General features: G+C 45.3%; 1 protein-coding gene across 1 annotated transcript in view; it reads left to right on the forward strand.

Moving 5' to 3' along the window:
- The window catches only part of wdfy4 (WDFY family member 4), a 242631-nt gene that overhangs the window by 44145 nt on the left and 181191 nt on the right, over positions 1–17295 (forward strand). The window contains exons 13-18 of the mRNA XM_041176115.1: positions 566–656; positions 3891–4105; positions 8987–9099; positions 11623–11848; positions 14347–14423; positions 15655–15873. Coding sequence (XP_041032049.1) covers positions 566–656; positions 3891–4105; positions 8987–9099; positions 11623–11848; positions 14347–14423; positions 15655–15873 — 941 coding nt within the window. The remainder of the gene's footprint in view (positions 1–565; positions 657–3890; positions 4106–8986; positions 9100–11622; positions 11849–14346; positions 14424–15654; positions 15874–17295) is intronic.

The following is a 17295-nucleotide window of genomic DNA, read 5'->3' on the forward strand; positions in this document are numbered from 1 at the left end:
GCTGGCCTAGTCAGCAATGCCCACATCCCCTGAATGAATTCAAAAATTAGATATCAGTTTAAGTAAGACTGAATACTTCCCCCTTTTTTTTTCTTGGGGTTTTTTGTCAGAGAAGTAAATGTCTGTTGGGAATTCGAGAGTGCCATCTGGGAGATACAGTTAGCCAGGAAAGAATAATAAAGATTCCAATTGTAGATTGATGCCCCGAGGTGAGAACATTGACAGTTAAAGTTGTGTTGAAAGATGCGAGTGTGATGGGTTAGTTGTGTGTGCCTCCAGTCATCTGCGATCTGATGTTGAATGGTCAACCAAACTTGCTCGATTACAGTTCTACAAAAAATGTCGTTATGTTTAGAAGGATAAATTTTGTGAGGTTGGCATCGAGACTCAGTTAGCGGGAGCACAGATCAGAGATTCAGATGGAGGAAGTTGTCACTCTTGATCTTCTGGTGGACTCTGCATCTGATTCTCTGATCTTCTGTCCCACTGAAATCCATTATCTTGAGTTGTTTACAATACACAACTAATGACATGGAATCACAAGTTTGTGTTTGTCTTTATGAAGGTTTGCTCCAGATCCTGTGCTTGTCCATCCAGGTGCTATTTGTGTCATGATAGACCTACTACCAAATATAAACTGTGAAGAAACCCCTCAGGTACCCATCAAGCTTTCATTGTTATGTGTATGATCATAATTGAGAGTGAAATATGTTTACCTTGTATGACTGTTCAGGGCGATCTACTGTTTGCTTCCATTCGTAACGCTTGAAATAGTTATGCTGAGCTTCTGTGCTGTAACAGCCCAATTTACAAAAAGGGAGCACACTTCAGGATCTATTGACTTTGGCAGGGTACAGGACATATTCACCAAAATGATACCAGGGCTTTAAAGGTTAAATGATGAGGCCAGGTTACATAACCCTGATTTTTATCACCTTGAGCAAAAAAGGATAAAGGCTGATCGAACTGATGTGTGGAAACTCAAAAAGGGATTCGATAGGAAGGATACAGAAAAAAGAGGGAATCCAGAATAATGCGCAAACTAAGTATTCTTGCTAGGCTATTCAGGAGTCAAATCAGGGAACATTTTTTCACATAAAGAGTAGCCGAAATTTGGAACCTTTCTTCCAGAAAAGTGTGGCTGTGGGGTCAGCTGAAGATTTCAATAATGACGTTGACAGATTTTTATTCAGTCAGGGTATAGGAATAAAGTGATTGGAGGTGAAGTGCAAATCAACAACCATCTGACAGAATCTGTTGGAGGGGCTGAAGGGCCTGCTCCTGTTGCGATGCCATGGCCTGCTATCATCCACCTAGATCATTACGTTATTTTATAAATTAGAGACCTAACTTTTCAATTTTTAGGTGTAGCAGTGTTATTTGGTACCCAGGCATTATTTACTACTGTGGGTGGAGTTTTCCCTCCTGGGTCTAAGCCCCCATGGTAGGGGTGGGGACAGGGAGTGTTTCCCACCACAGCGGCAGCTGGGAATTCGCACAGTATCGCGCAACCCTGGCCTCATTAAATATGCGACGCTTATTGGTGGGTTTTGAAACACTTCACGTGGTGGGGTGGGCTGGGTGGTCCACACTCCGCCATCATATCCAGTCACCATTTTTAAAAGGAGTCCGCACATAACTGATCCACCCTTGAAGAAAGAAGATGGACCTCCAGGAACACTCTGAAGCTGGAAGATGGACCTGCTTGAAGACACTGAAACTGGAACATTCACCTGCTTGATGCTCCCTCCACCCACTGCTGCATCTTCCAGGGTCTATGATCACTGGAGGCCTCTGTCCCAAACTCCGAAGGCAGCTCTTACTTCAGGTAAGTGCTGACATGTACGTGACACGTTGGTCCAGACATGTGCTGGAACGATGTGATTTCCCGCTGGTGATGCGGACGTTTGGGTTTTGCCAGGGGGGCTGATTTCAGTCAGGCCTTCACCTACATCCCATTAGCGGGATGCAAATCGGCTTCACGCCAGCCTTTGGTGGGAATTGCGATCCACCACAATGAGCAGGAGTGAAAGACTCCACCTTTTTTTTACTCCGACATAAAGCAAATTTTTTGAGCTCCTGCCGCATTGTCCTCCCCCACCCAGCATTAAACCCGGCAGAGGGGGACTGGAAAATTCAGCCCTGTGCCTTTGAACCCATTGACATAATTTGTTTCATGTCTTTGTAGCTGTTCATGGGAAAAGCTGTGCAAGTGGCCCATGTCATCCTGCTTTGAATAAGAATCACTAAACCAAAAAGGCAACTGTGGTTTTATATAATGAACTGTTTATTTAGTATGTAAATCCATCAAAGAATCTTAAAATCCATCTTTGTTGAGCTATATTTAAAGAAGCACTCCAGAATAAGACACAATTAAAGAGGTGCTTTACACCAAACATATTTTTAAATGGTGGTTTATCTGTGCTAAACATGACAAATATCAGTTTGATTCTGATGTGGTATAAATCCCCTATTTCCATCATTCAACTGGTTTTAAGTGGGCTGAACCAGCATGAAATAATGTGAAGTGCTACTCTTCCTGGCCCCTTGCTGATATTTATTTCCTGGTGGGGTGAGCTGGGGTTGAGGAAAAGGGTGCAAGACAGCTGGTGAGAATTCACCACAATATCCCACATCTCAACATATTTGCAACCTCTGAATCCTGTAGTGGATACAAGTGGCAGACCAGTGATGTGGGTTATCGAGTTGCTGACTGGGATCAGGTCTGATGGGATTTTTTGTTATTTTTTCACAGGCTATGGGCATCGCTGGCTGGGCCAGCGTTTATTACCCATCTTTAATTGCCCTTGAGAAGGTGGAGATGAGCCGCCTTCTTGAACCCCTGCAGTCTGTGTGGTGTAGGTACACCCAACAGTGCCGTTGGAAAGGGAGTCCCAGGATTTTGGCCTAGCGACAGTGAAGGAACGGCGATATAGTTTACACACAATTTGTTTGGTTTACCTTCTGTGAATCAGTAGCCCCTGCTGCGTGATCATTTTGTATAACTTAAGGTCCATTTACCCAAGCCAGTATGGAGTTAAATCAAAGCAAGTGCCAATCAGAGAAGGGCTACAACACTGTAATGCCAATTTACTGACCAGTCCTCCCTCGGTCAGTTGGGTCAGTGAACTTACTGTTACCTCCATGTACACAACTGAAATATTTTAATGTATTTTCTTTTATTTGTTTCCTCAGATGCACTGTTCCTCTGTGAAGTGGGACAGATTGCAACTGATGATTGCATCAACATTTTTAACATACTTGGCACATGCTGGGTGGTGCCAGACAGTGGCCAGTGTAGATCATTGAGCATAAGCCACTGGTCTGGGCCATCATATCTTTCATACACATAAGTACAGCTGGCCAAAATAATAATTGACATGCGGAACATACAATTGGCCCCTTCCCATTGGTTGAGGCTGTGCTGAGAGAGTGGGCGGTGGGGTAGAAAATGTGAGGAAGATACTATTCTGTGACAGCGTTGTGAAATAATTCAGGGTGGGTCACTATGCAGAAATGGCAGTACAAATCGGAGTAGAGAGGGGTCAGGTCAGTGATCTGACTTCACAGTGCACCAATAGGATATGATGTAAGATCAGCATGAATGCGCAGAGCTTCTATATGCAGCTCCACAAGTTTATTGACATACTTGCGCAATATACTCCTGCTTTAATTTGACATTTTTAAAAGTAGCTTTCTCATGCATTTGTGCAGTTAATATTTTGTGTAGTATTAGTTTTAGGTTTCATTTGAATATTAATTTAAATGTACTTTTTTTTTTAAACAGCACATTCACATAGGGTAAGGCACAATAGGATATTTGGTACTCCCAAGTCTTGCCTATACTTTGCTTTGTGAGCCATGACAGCTTTACCTTCTGTCCTCTTCAGCAATCCCTGGAGCTGCAATATGCAGTGGCTGATTACGTTCTATCGCTAGTCAGATCAGAAAGGAACCGCCAGGCCATGTGCGGATCGGGACTTCTGACCATCCTAGTAAGTCGCTGCAAGGAGGCACTGGCTGATAATGGCGATCCGCTACACTTGCCCCTCATCAGGATTTTTGAGAAGCTGGCTTGCCAGGCGATTGATCCACCAATTCTGAGGTATTGTTATGCATGCACTCTCACTCTGGTACAGCTAGCAAAGCCTTTTTCAGTATTATATTATGCCTTCAGCTGCCTAAGCCCTAAGCTCTGGAATTCCCTCCCTACACCTCTCTAACTCCCTTCTTTCCTTAGGAATCTCCCTAAAATCTATCTCATTCACCAAGTTATTGGTCACCCATCCTAATATCTCCATGTGCAGCTTGGTGTCAAATTTTGTCCAATAACACCCTTGTTAAGCACCTTGGGATGCTTTACTATGTTAAAGGGCCTATACAAATGCATGTTGTTGAAATTATCACAGTATTTTTACAGTGCAGAAGGACACCATCTGGCCCATTGAGTCTGCACTGACTCTCTGAAAGATCATTCCACCTAGTCCCACTCCCCTGTCTTATCCTCGTAACCTTGCACATTCTCTCTTTTCAGGTAGCAATTCCCCAATTCCCTTTTGAATACCTTGATTGAACCTGCCTCCACCACCCTCCCATGAAGTTCATTCCATACTTCAACCGCCCTCTGGATGTAAAAGGTTTTCCTCACATCACTTCTACTCGTTTTGCCAATTATTTTGAACCTGTGCCCTCTAGTTCTTGATGTTCTCTTGAGTGGGAACAATTTCTCACTATTTACCCTGTCCAAACTCCTCAGGATCTTGTTTACCTCTATCGAGTCTCCTCTCAGCCTTCTTTTCTCCAAGGAAAACAGTCCCAACCTCTCCAACCTATCCTCATAGCTACAGTTCTTCATCCCGGAAATCATTCTTGTGAATCTCCTCTGTACTCTCTCCAATGCCTTCACATCCTTCCTCGAGTATGGCGCCTAGAACTGGCAGTGCTCCAAATGAGGCCTAACTAGTGGCTTACACAAGTTCAACATGATCTCCTTACTCTTGTACTCAATGTCCCTATTAATAAAGCCTAAGATACTATATGCTTTATTAACTGCTCTCTCAACATACCCTGCCACCTTCAGTGACCTATGTACATGTCTACCAAGGTCCCTCTGCTCCTGCACCTCCTTTAGAGGCTCTCCCTTTATTTTACACTGTCTCATCATATATTTCCTACCAAAATGAATTACCTCACACATCTCCGCATTGAACTTTGTCTGCCACTTGTCTGCCCAAGCCACCAACATGTCTATGTCCTTTTGAAGTTCAAGACTATCCCCATCACAGTTGACAACATTTCTAATCTTTGTATCATCTGTAAATTTTGAAATCATGCCCTGCACACCGCTGTCCAGGTCATTAATCTATATCAGGAAAAGTAAGGGTCCCAACACTGACCCCTGAGGAACTCCACTACAAACCTTCCTCCAATCTGAAAAACAATCATTTATCACTACTCTGTTTTCTGTCACTCAGCCAATTTCTTATCCAAGTGCCTACTTTCCCTTTTATTCCGTGACCTAGAATTTTGCTCACAAGTCTGTTGTGTGACCCTGTATCAAATGCCTTTTGAAAATCCATATACACCACATCAATAGTGTTTCTATTATCAACCTTCCCCGTTACCTCCTCAGAAAACTCCAGCAAGTTAGTTAAACATGATTTTCCCTTGATGAACCCATGCTGGCTTTCCTTAATTATTCTGCACTTGTCTAAGTGATTATTGATTTCATCCTGTACAATAATTTCCAGAGGTTTCCCCACCACTGAGGTCAAACTGACTGGTCTGGAGTTGCCAGCTTTATCCTTTCACCCCTTTTTAAACAAGGGTGTAAAATTCACAGTTTTCCAGTCCTCTGGCACCTTCACTGTGTCTAAGGAAGACTGGGAGATTATCACTAGTGCCTCTGCAATTTCCACTCTCACTTCCCTCAGTACCCTTGGGTGTATCTCATCTGATCCTGGTACCTTATGTATTTTAAGTAAAGATAGTCTTTCCAATACCTCCTTCCTCTCGATTGTAAGTTCTTCTAGTGTACCAGGTACTTCCTCTCTCACCTTGGCCTAGGTAGCAACTCTTCCTTTGTAAAAACAGATATAAAGTACTCGTTCAACACCTCAGCTATTTCTCCAACCTCCACATGCAAGTCCCCTTTTTGTCCCCAATCGGCCCTAATCTTTCTTTTATCACCTTTTTATTATTTACATGCTTATAGAAGACCTTGGGATTCTATTCTATGTTAGCTGCCAGAGAATTGCTCTTATTAAAATCTGCTGCTTATGTCAGTTTCTTACAATGAAATGGCAATTTTACTGGGGCAGTGTGTTTGTAAGGCAAAGAGGTGTTGTAAATATTAATGTCAGTGATAAATTTTACAGTTGGGTGCAAGAATCTCTTGCTCTTTTGGTATGGTGCTGGTTTCCTCATCCAGAGCCTTGTCAATTCCAACCCAGCTCCACTGATGGTTACAATTTTTGGAGACTACCAGCATCCTGCAGGGTTACCATTGACCAGGAACTGAACTGGACCAGCCATATAAATATTGTGGTTACTAGAGCAGGTTGGAGGCTGGGAATCCTGCAGCGAGTAACTCACCTCCTGACTTTCTAAAGCCCATCCAACATCTACAAGGCACAAGTCAGGAATGCGATGGAATACTCTCCACTTGCCTGGCTGAGTGCAGCTCCAACAACACTCAAGCTCGACACCATCCAGGATAAAGCAACTCGCTTGATTGGCACCCCATCCACCACCTTAAACATTCACCCTCTCCACCACAGATGCACAGTGGCAGCAGTGTGTACCATCTATAAGATGCACTGCAGGAGCTCACCAAGGCTCCTGTGACAGCACCTTCTAAACCTGTGACTTCCAACCACCTAGAAGGATAAGGGCAGCAGATACATGAGAACACCACCACCGGGGAAAGTTCCCCTTCAAGTCCTGAATTGGAGTTATATTGCCGTTCCTTCACTGTCGCTGGGTCAAAGTCCTGGAACTCTCTCCCTAACAGTGCCATGGGTGTGCTGACACCACATGGGTTGCAGTGGTTCAAGAAGGCGGCTCACCACCACTTTCCTCAGGGGCAATTAGGGATGGGCAATAACTGCTGGCCCAGCCAGCGAAGCCCACGTCCCATGAACGAATTTAAAACAAAGACTGGCCCAGGTCTCTTGCTGGTTATGTTACTTCCTGATAGTGAAAGAGTAATCAGTAGAGAAGCAGGAGGACTCTGATGCCCATGTACTCTCTATCCTTGTGTCCCTGGGCAATATTTACCCTGGCCATCATTACAATGCTGTTTGTGTGTTGGAGTTTTCTGTGCATAAGTTGCCTACAGCTTTCCTATACCACAGCTTTGTTCCAAAGAAGAGTCAAGTTGGACTTGAAATGCTGACTCTTTTTCTCTCTCCACAGATGCTGCCCTACCTGCTGAGTTTTTCCTGCATTTTCTGTTTTTATTTCTGATTTCCAGCAGCCGCAGTTCTTTGCTTTTATATTTGATAAGAAGAAGTATCGTTGCTTCCTAATTCTGACAGTTGCAGCGACATAAGTTTTGCGTTTACATAATACCTTACCACATCTCTCGGGAAGTCTTAAAATGCTTCTGGCGCCACTGGGTTTCTTCGAAGCCCAGCGACCGAAACCCAAGAAAACAGGTTAGCCATTTAGTGCACAGCAAGATCCCACAAGTGGAAATAATCAGCTAATCTGTTTAGCTGGGGTTTGCTGTGGGAGGAATTTTGGCCAGGAACCCGGGAGAGCTTCCCGCTTATCTTCCAATCCCAACGGGACACTTGAGGTGCGCCGGAGCCAGTCATGCCAGGCAGTTGAAAGAAGTTTTAGCTCAATGCCTCTTTGGAAGAATGAGGCATTTTAAGTTTTCGGGAAACTGTAAACTTTCATGAAATTGCCAGAAAGCCGGCCTCCCAAAGAGGTTCAGTCTCAATAACACAGGCCTATTGGACAAGAGCTTGGATGTGGGATTAATTGGATACAAAGAGCTGGCAAGCACATAAACTTCCCATCTCCTCACCGTCCAAGGGCCCAAACACTCCTTTCAAGTGAAGCAGCATTTCACTTGCACTTCCCTCAATTTAGTCTACTGCATTCGTTGCTCCCAATGAGGTTTCCTCTACATTGGAGAGACCAAACGCAGACTGGGTGACCGCTTTGCAGAACACCCTCGGTCTGTCCGCAAGCATTACCCAGACCTCCCTGTCACTTGCCATTTCAACACTCCACCCTGCTCTCATGCCCACATGTCCGTCCTTAGCCTGCTGCATTGTTCCAGTGAAGCTCAATGCAAACTGGAGGAACAGCACCTCATCTTCCGACTAGGCACTTTACAGCCTTCCGGACTGAATACTGAGTTCAACAATTTTAGATCATGAACTCTCTCCTCCATCCCCACCCCCTTTCCGATCCCCCCCTTTTTTTCCAATAATTTATATAGATTTTTCTTTTCCCACCTATTTCCATTATTTTTAAATGTATTTCCATCCATTGTTTTATCTCTACCTTTTAGCCTTTTTCAATTCCTTCACCCCACCCCACCCCCACTAGGGCTATCTGTACCTTGCTTGTCCTGCTTTCTACCCTTAATTAGCACATTCCTTAGATAATATCACCACCTTCAACACCTCTTTGTCCTTTTGTCTGTGACATCTTTTGGCTATCTCCACCTATCACTGGCCCTCTATCCAGCTCTACTTGTCCCACCCCCACTTAAACCAGCTTATATTTCACCTCTTTTCTATTTTTACTTAGTTCTGTTGAAGAGTCATTCGGACTCGAAACGTTAACTGTGTTCCTCTCCGCAGATGCTGCCAGACCTGCTGAGTTTTTCCAGATATTTTTGTTTTGTTTTGGATTTCCAGCATCTGCAGTTTTTTCCTTTTATCTATGGGCTGAATGACTTCCCTTTGTGCTGTATCTACGTGCTATGTTTCTGTGATTCTACTACCTTCTGATTTACAATTCACAGACAGTTCCTGCGCCTTGGTGACCCCTTGAATTGTAGAGTTGGAAAGACCCAAGTGTGGGACTCATCTGGTAAACATCAGGCCGATCTTTCCTGCCGGCAGATTGGTCCCATAGGTAAGCACATGACAGGAGGGTAACACTGACAGGAGCTGGAACATTCCAAGTGTTGTGAGGAATGGTGGCTCCTTTGAAATTGGTACTAGGACAGCACTGTGCAGACATGACTTTCAGTTATCTCATTTGTTATTTACTCTCAAAGCCTGACTCGATCTTGTAGAGTTAGCATGTTGGCTGACAAAAAGTGTTGCATCTGAGAATAAACACCTTTCAGCTGAACTTTACAGCTAACAAGGGTTATCCAATTGTCTTTTAAAAGAGGATATATCTTTTTTATCCCCCTTTTATCCCCTTTTTTATACTTTTTCCCCTAATGTTGCCCCTCCCCCACCCCACCCACCACAAAAAGGCCACCTGTTACTTATTCCATGTCGTTCTTTCAGTGGTGCTGACCCTTGTTCTGCCATTTGACACCCGCGGCTTTCTTATCGTTATGCCACGTTCAGCACCTCCTTTCGTCTTCACTACTGCCATTAACACTCCCTTTGTCTTGTGCCCATGACATCTTTGTCAATCTCTCCTTAGGCTTCAGCTGTCGCTGACCTTCTATCCTGCTTTACCAGCTCCGCCGCCCGCTAAGCTGTATAAATTCCAAAACATTTCTACTTGTATTTGGCTCTGAAGAAGAGCAGTGCGGACACGAAACACCGGGCAAGCGGGACTGGGAGCAGCAGCGAAACGGACTGCGGCCTGCGATCGGGCCCTGACCGTGACTTCACGTTGGCCGGCCAGTTAACGGGCAGCCAGCGTGAAAGGCGCGCGGGAAGGCTCAGCGCTACCGGTGCGGGGACGAGAGGAGGGCGAGCACGCATGCGCCGAGGAGTGTGCGCTGACAGCCCCCTGAGGACCCAGAGCTGCCTAAGGGAGCTGAAGAATTGGACAAAGGGAAATAAAGATTTAATAAATGATATAAATGTGTGCCCGCCTGTGGCTCCGCCACATGTTTAAAGTGAAGTGGAAATTTTTTTTTTTGCCTTTTTTTTAATTTACCTGCTGGTGGATGAGGTTTCGTAAAGAATGCAAAGGCCGCCTGGTCTATTCGCCCGCCCGCCCGTAAGGTTGGAAGGGTAGTGAAAAATACCAATGACTGAATTGCTTAAAGGCCTCAATAGGCCTCTTAACTCTCGGCAGGCGCGCTGCGGCTCTTGCACGAGCCCACCGACCAAAAGATCACGAGAGTGTGCGATGTGGTCAGGACACTCGCCCAACATCATCATGCGTGATTTTGCACCCGATCGGATCGGATCTGTGCTCGCCCGCCAAACATAAAATCCTGCCCATTGATCCTATCTCTGCAGATGCCGTCAGCCCTGCTGAGTTATTCCAGCGTTTTCTGCTTTTATTTTTTTATTTCATATTTGCAGCATCTGCAGTATTTTGCTTTTGTCTTAGGATATACCTTTCACCTTTTTTTAACCATTAGTTTTAACTCTTTGAGATCACTCATCTGCTTCTCATGTTTCAGTCATTTATTTCAAATGGCCAGAAAATGAAAATTATTTTTACTGCTGAGTCCCCGATTTACTGTTCTCAGGGAAAAAAATGGCTTGTATTTTTATCATGCCCTTTGTGAGATCAGGATGCTCCCTAAGCACTTTGCAACCAATGAAAAGCGTTTGAAGTGTAGTTGCTATTGTGACGTAGGGAACTTGGCAGCCAATTTACCCACAGGAAGCTCCCATAGACAACAATGAGAAAAATTGCTGGATCATTTGTTTTGGATGTTGGTTGAGAGTTAAGCTTAAGAATGGGAGGTTAAAAATATAAAATGTAAAGATGGAGCTTACTTGAACAAGCCTAATAAAGTGCATTATTATTAAGCAAAAATGATCGATGTTGTATAATTAGAATTCATGCCAAACAGCAATGGCTTATACAAATATGTATCTTGACCAGCGGAACTCATTCTTTCATGTACGAAGTGCTCATGGGTTCAATTTGTTAGGTTTATTTGGCTTATTTGATTGTTCTTCCTCCTTGAGCTGAATCAGCCGACATTTTCACGACGCCAATAATGAACAGGATTAAATTTTAAAACCCCTGTTGCAGATTGAAATAAAAGCTGTTTGAGGACAGGTGCTTGCAGATCAGGAACCGTGCAAATAATCTTTTCAGCAGAATAGATTATTTTTTTCAGACTTGTTCAAAGGCCCAGATTTCTTTACCGCCTGAATGTTAGCAGCGGTTGTCATACCTATATTCTTCAACAATCCTTTCCAATTTTTGTCAAACGTAATGAAATTTATTCATTTTAAACATTAAGTGAAAGGCAGATTATAGATTCCTCATGGAAAATAAAAATCAATTTCTATTGACTTACATGAATAACAGCAGCTTTGTCTTCACTGGCCAGTCTGTTAGTTATCAGTAATAATTAACTCGTTAACTGCTCATTAATTCATGTTTCTGGCTTACTTGTTTAAATGCATTTAAAACGGTTATTTTAAGTGAGGTCGATGAGTACGTTCTATGGCAAACAGTGTTCAACTCTTAATGCAAGGCCTTCTTCTTCTGTTTCAGAGACAGACTCGAGGTGGAGAGGAAACTCCGCCCGGAGAGGGTCACTTGTTGCAAAGAACAGACCAATATGGGGATTCAGTTTGTCTCACCTGTCAAAACATAGTGCAATACCATGGCATCGTGTCATGAGCTTAGTCTCCATGATGTCTTCTCGGAGTTTCCACCCAACCAAATCATCCACTGCGCCCTCTTTTGTAGAGTTTGACATGTCCATCGTTGGCTATGGGTATGAAACGTAGATAAAAATCACTAAGAACATAGCCAGTATCACAGTGATCACTGTCTAACACGGCTAACAGATATAACCCCGGTAAAAGTGTGTTCATCTGTGAGAGGTGCTGCTTGGCACGTATATAATTAAATAAAAACCTAATGGTGCAGGAGGAGGCCATTTGGCCCATCGAGGCTGCACTGGCTTTCTGAAAGAGCGTTCTACCTAGTCCAACCTAGTCCCCTGCCTTATCCCTGTAACCTTGCACATTCTCCCGTTTCAGATAGTCACCCAATTGCTTTTTGATTGGCGACTAAAGAATTAGGAAGGAGGGGCAAACATAAAACGTAATCAGTGAAGAAATTGAGGATGAGCTGAGCAACTTGACGTTGAAGGACTATAAAGAAAAGATTTATATAGTGCTTTTTGCTTCCCAAAGAGCTTCACACCAAATGAAGCACTTTTGAAATGGAGTCGCTGTTTTTAAGTGGGGAAACACGGAACCAACTGACGCACAGCAAGGTCCCACAAACAGCAATAATAACCTGTTTCAACGGTGTTGACTGAGGGATAAATACTGGCCATGACCAGTCTTTGAATAGCGCCACAGGATCTTTTATATCCTCCTGAAAGAGAAAATAGCGCCTCTGTTTGACGCCTCATCCAAAAGAGCTCTCTCAGTATTGCACAGAAGTGTTAGCATGGATTATGTGCTCAAGCCTCTGGAGTGGGGCTTCAAATGGCGACCTTCTGGGTCAGAGGGTGGGGAAGGAGTGCTGTCATTCAGTGAGGGCCATCAGGATAATGAAGTTCTGGAGGCCTGATACCTAAAGACAACAGCAAGATGGAACTTTAGTCTGGTGCTAGGTTCGATACTTTTCATCAGTCAGCCAGTTGTGAAATGACAAGTAGACCAGCAATGGTATTTTGAACCTGGCTTCTGTTCAAGGTCTAGCAGTCCCAGTGTTGTAATTACAGATATTAACTCCGAGTGTGTGGTGTGTCAGCAGATGGTGGATCCAAAGGAAGGGAGATTAGAGCTGTGATGGTGCCTTGCTGTTTGCGTGCATTGAATTTTCATATTGTGAGAGGAGGATTGCCAATTTTTTGCCAGTCCAAAGCCAGATTGGCGCATGGTATTTAACAATAATGCCGCGCATATAAGCAAAACAAACTGATTGGGTAGGTGTGAGAGTAAAGCAGCCTATGCTCAGCATTTTTAAAAAAACTCATCCTGGGGGTATGGGCATTGCTGGCAGGGCTGGCATTTGCTGGCCTGCACTCGTTGCCCTTAGAAGATGGTGGTGGACCTCCTTGAACGCCTGCAGTCCATGTAGCGAAGGGGCTCCCACCGCACTGTTGGGTTGGGAGTTCCAGGGTTTTGACCCAGCGATGATGAAGGAGCCATGATATATTGTCCAAGACAGGATGGCGTGTGACTTGCAGGGGAGCTCGGAGGTATTGGCCTCGCCATGTCTCTGTTGCCCCCTGCTCTTCTTGTTGAGGGAGGGTTGTAGGTTTGCTGAAGGAGCTTTAGTGCGTGCATCCTCTAAATAAGCATCGCTGCCACATTTGCAAAGTTTCCACAGCAAAGCCTGTGATGGCATTGCATGTCTGGCTGGTGAAGCTTGCTCAGAGACAGGCCTTATCGGCAACGCAATTTACTCTGATATTTTTCGTTGCCCGCCTAACCTTACGATTGGCGGATGGTCTAATCGACTAGGCGGCAATCGTACATTTCATCAAGTCTCATCCACGGGCAGGATGAGATTTCCGTGCTGAAATAAAATACCAATAAGTTTCTGTGGGCGGCGTTTTCAGCGGCTAAATTTTCAGGTGATGGATTGTGATGCGTGGATACTTTTTTTCCCCCAGCTTTTGAAACCTTCATTTTTGCTTTTTCAGGTCTTCAGCTCCCTGAGGCAGCTCTCTGCCCGGCAGGCCCTTGCCCACATTGACGTCATCGCCTGCCCTCTTCCTTGCCCCCACCCCGGCAGCGCTGAGCTTTTCAGCCTGCGTTTCACACTGGCTGGCTGTCTACTGGCCAGCCAGCGTGAAATCGCGCTCGGGGACCGATAACAGTTGGCGACCCGTTTCCCAGCCAATCCTGGGCCTGCCGATCAGGCCCACCTGCTGAGCTGAAAATTCAGGCCACAGGGCATCTGAAAGGAGCGACAGAGGGAGAGAGGATGGCACCTTCATGCCCATGTGACATGTTCCAGATGTTACCTATGGTGACTGGGGTTGGGAGTAGAGGGGGGGGGGGGGGGGTACTTCACCACAAGATGGAAGGAAGGGTGAGAGAGCAACAACTCACGTGGGGTTTTGCACCTCTTTCAGTGGCAGACTGGAGAGCAGAACTAGCTGTTGAGCATGAAGGTGCTGGGAAAGCGTGAAGCCCAGGGAGAGCTAAAGAGCAACAAGTGTAAAATGAAATTAAATTAGAAGGGGGGAATGATCTCAGATGTTGTCAGTTCTTGACTGCAAGCCTAACTCTCTCTTTGTTTTACTAGGTGCTGTTTATTACCTACACTGGCGACAGTAATGGGGGTTAATGCAGAATCCCCAATTGCTGGTGGGATTGGAGATGGTAGGAAGTTTTCTACGTTTTGTTTTCTTGTAATTGCTCTGTTTATATCCTTATTAGCGCAGTGCTAATAGGCATGGCAGAGATTCTTCACTCAAATCATTTCCCCCGATGACTTTTGTACTTTTTAATTGTCATTGCGAATGGCAGGGGTGGAGTTGAGCCTTGGATCAGGTTGTGTCGGTCCTTGGGCTTGGGAGAAGAGTGTCTGCCCTTGGGGAGGGGGAAAGGGGTGGAGAGGTTGGTGGGAAACAACGTCGGGCCTTGGGTTGGGGGTGGCGGGTTGTGGATGGTGTCGGGCCTCGGGGTGGGGGTGTGGGGGAGTGTTGGGCCTGGAGGTGGGGTGGTGTTGGGGCTTGAGGGAAGGGTGGTGGAGAGAATGTGGGGTCAGGCCTTGGGTTGGCGGGGGGGGCGTTGTCAGGTCTTGAGGGGGGATGGGTGTTGGGCCTCTGAGGTGGGGGGGTGGGGGGGGGGGTCAGGTCAGGCCTGGGGGTGGGTGTGGGGGTGAGAGTCGGTCCTGGCCAGGCAGAAGTGAAAGAATCCCCGTGGGTTGGGGAATTCCTGTCAGAAGGTGTAGTCCCTTGTGGGGGTAGGTGGGCAGGGGGTAGGGGAGGGCTCAGCGGGTGGGGGAGGTCCTGTCAGGGCAGTGTCCAGGGGGTGGGGGGAGACCCCCAGGGGGTCGGGGTATTGGGAGAGTCCCGTGGTGGGGAGTAGTTGAGGATGTGGGGGTGGAGGGGGGGAGTCTCATGGGGAGGCCAGTGTGGATCTGTACAATAGTTACCCAAAAGTTAAAAGAGGCTTTAATTCTTCTAACTTTTTCTGTGTAACTATTGGTTCCAGTCGGAACCATCTGCAGTTTGCGATTTAAATCACAAATTTCCCAGTGCATGGAAATTTCCCCAGGGAAAGGTTGAAGTTCCGGGCAAGTGCTGTGCAAACCTTATCTGTGAACTTCCGAAGGGGATTCCCCAGCGCATCTTTGGGGTAGCCTCCCCCAATATGACACCCTGGAGCTCTGAGGTTACGGGCCAATAATATGGTAGAAGATGCTCTTCTTAAGTTCTGACTGAGCTGATGGAGCCTTGGTGCCAACACCACGTGACAGACATGTGGGAGGAGCGTGGCACATACCACCCACCACCTTTACCCGCTCTGAGTAGCTGAGCAAGAATGCAAAACAGGCTTTACTGGTTTGACTTCTGCTTTCCTGACCTGGCTTCCTTTTTGCTCTTAGGTTGCCGGGGGTTTCCACCACCTGCTGGCTTCACGTACTCCACATGGTTCACCATCGGCAGCTTCAGTTCTGCTTTCGAAGCCCATCCCATTCGCTTTCTCACACTCTTTCGCCACACTTCGAAGATAGAGGAAGATTTCACTTGTTTGTCGATCAGTATTTCAGCACCGGAGAAGCAGTTGGTCATTTCCACTCAGGAGGAAGTGTTTGAACCCTTGGGTAGAGTGTACTATCACTTGATTATAATGGTGAAATCAGTGAATTTGTAATTGGTGTTAGAAGGTTGCCATTCTGTCTCTTAGCAGTTCAGGCAGTTCTGTTAGCTACTCAACTAGTAAATACTTTTCTTACTGTAGAAGGGTAGTGAGAGCACGGCTGCAATAGGCATCAGTTGCCCTTTTTGAGGAGGGGTAGTTGGACAAGGGCTCTTGCCCCTCATCACTATCCAGTGGCCTAGCTTGCTGGAAAGTGTAAAGGGCAACCCAGAAGGATAAAACAGTTCAGACCTGTACTCTTTATTTCCCAGCTTTTACTGTGTTTTTCTTTCATTCTGGGAAGCCTATGACCCTATGGTTAAGAGGTCCGGTAGTGCGCACAAACCGGGCTTACAGATAAGAATTACCATGGAAGGAAAATATTGGATGGTATGGGAGCTGAAGCTCATGGAACTGTACAAAGTTGCAAAGTATTCATAACACCAAAAACAGGCCAACTGGCCCAGGCCCGCACTTATATTCCACGATAGCCTCCTCCTAACCATCTTCATTGAACCTCTTTCTCCCTCAGATAGCTTGTCCTTGAATGCATCTATGCTGTTCACTTCTCCTACTTCCTGTGGTAGATACTGAGTTCCACATTCTAACCGCTCTTTGGTTAAAGAAGCTTTTCTTGACTTCCCCATTAGATTTACTAGTGACCATCCTAGTTCTGGTCTAACAACAAGTGGAAACGCTCTTTCTATGTCCACGTTATCAAACACTTTCACAACCTTGAAGCTCTCCATCAAGTCCTCAGTCTAAGGGAAAGAGCCCCAATCTGTTCAAGCTATCTTGATAGGTGTAACCACTCAGCTCTGCTATCATTCTAGTGAATCTTTTTTACACTTTCTCTTGTAGCTCAGCAAGTTTTCAGTAGGGTAAGAGGCATCCCTTTCCTGTAGCAAGAATTATGCCAAGTGACATAGAGTAATTAGTAGCCCTCCTGAAATATTTAAACTTTTCCCACTTCAATATTATTCTATTCAGCGCAATCATGCGTAGATGTGTAAATAATTTACGGTTTTAATTTTACTCAGGATTTTGGGAACTAGAGTGCTGAGACTTCAGTTTATTTTTCATTCCTTAAATTCAGTGACACGCAATGTTACCTAACGATGTGGGTGGGAGACAGGAGATGAGCAAACTGATATGTAGTAAGATCCACTCCTGTACTCTGCACCCTCATTTTGGCTCACACATACATTCTTACAAAATAGGAATGAAGTATACCTGCTAAAGGCCCATGAACCACATATTCATGTGGAGGAAGCAGAGATGGTATTTATTTTTTAATGTCTAGACAGAAGTATGGTCAGTGCAGTATTGAAATTAGCTGTCATTTGCCACACTGTATCAAAGGAAGAAAGAAAGATTTGCATTTATA

This window comes from Carcharodon carcharias, chromosome 28 (assembly GCF_017639515.1).
Source record: "Carcharodon carcharias isolate sCarCar2 chromosome 28, sCarCar2.pri, whole genome shotgun sequence".
NCBI lineage: Eukaryota > Metazoa > Chordata > Chondrichthyes > Lamniformes > Lamnidae > Carcharodon > Carcharodon carcharias.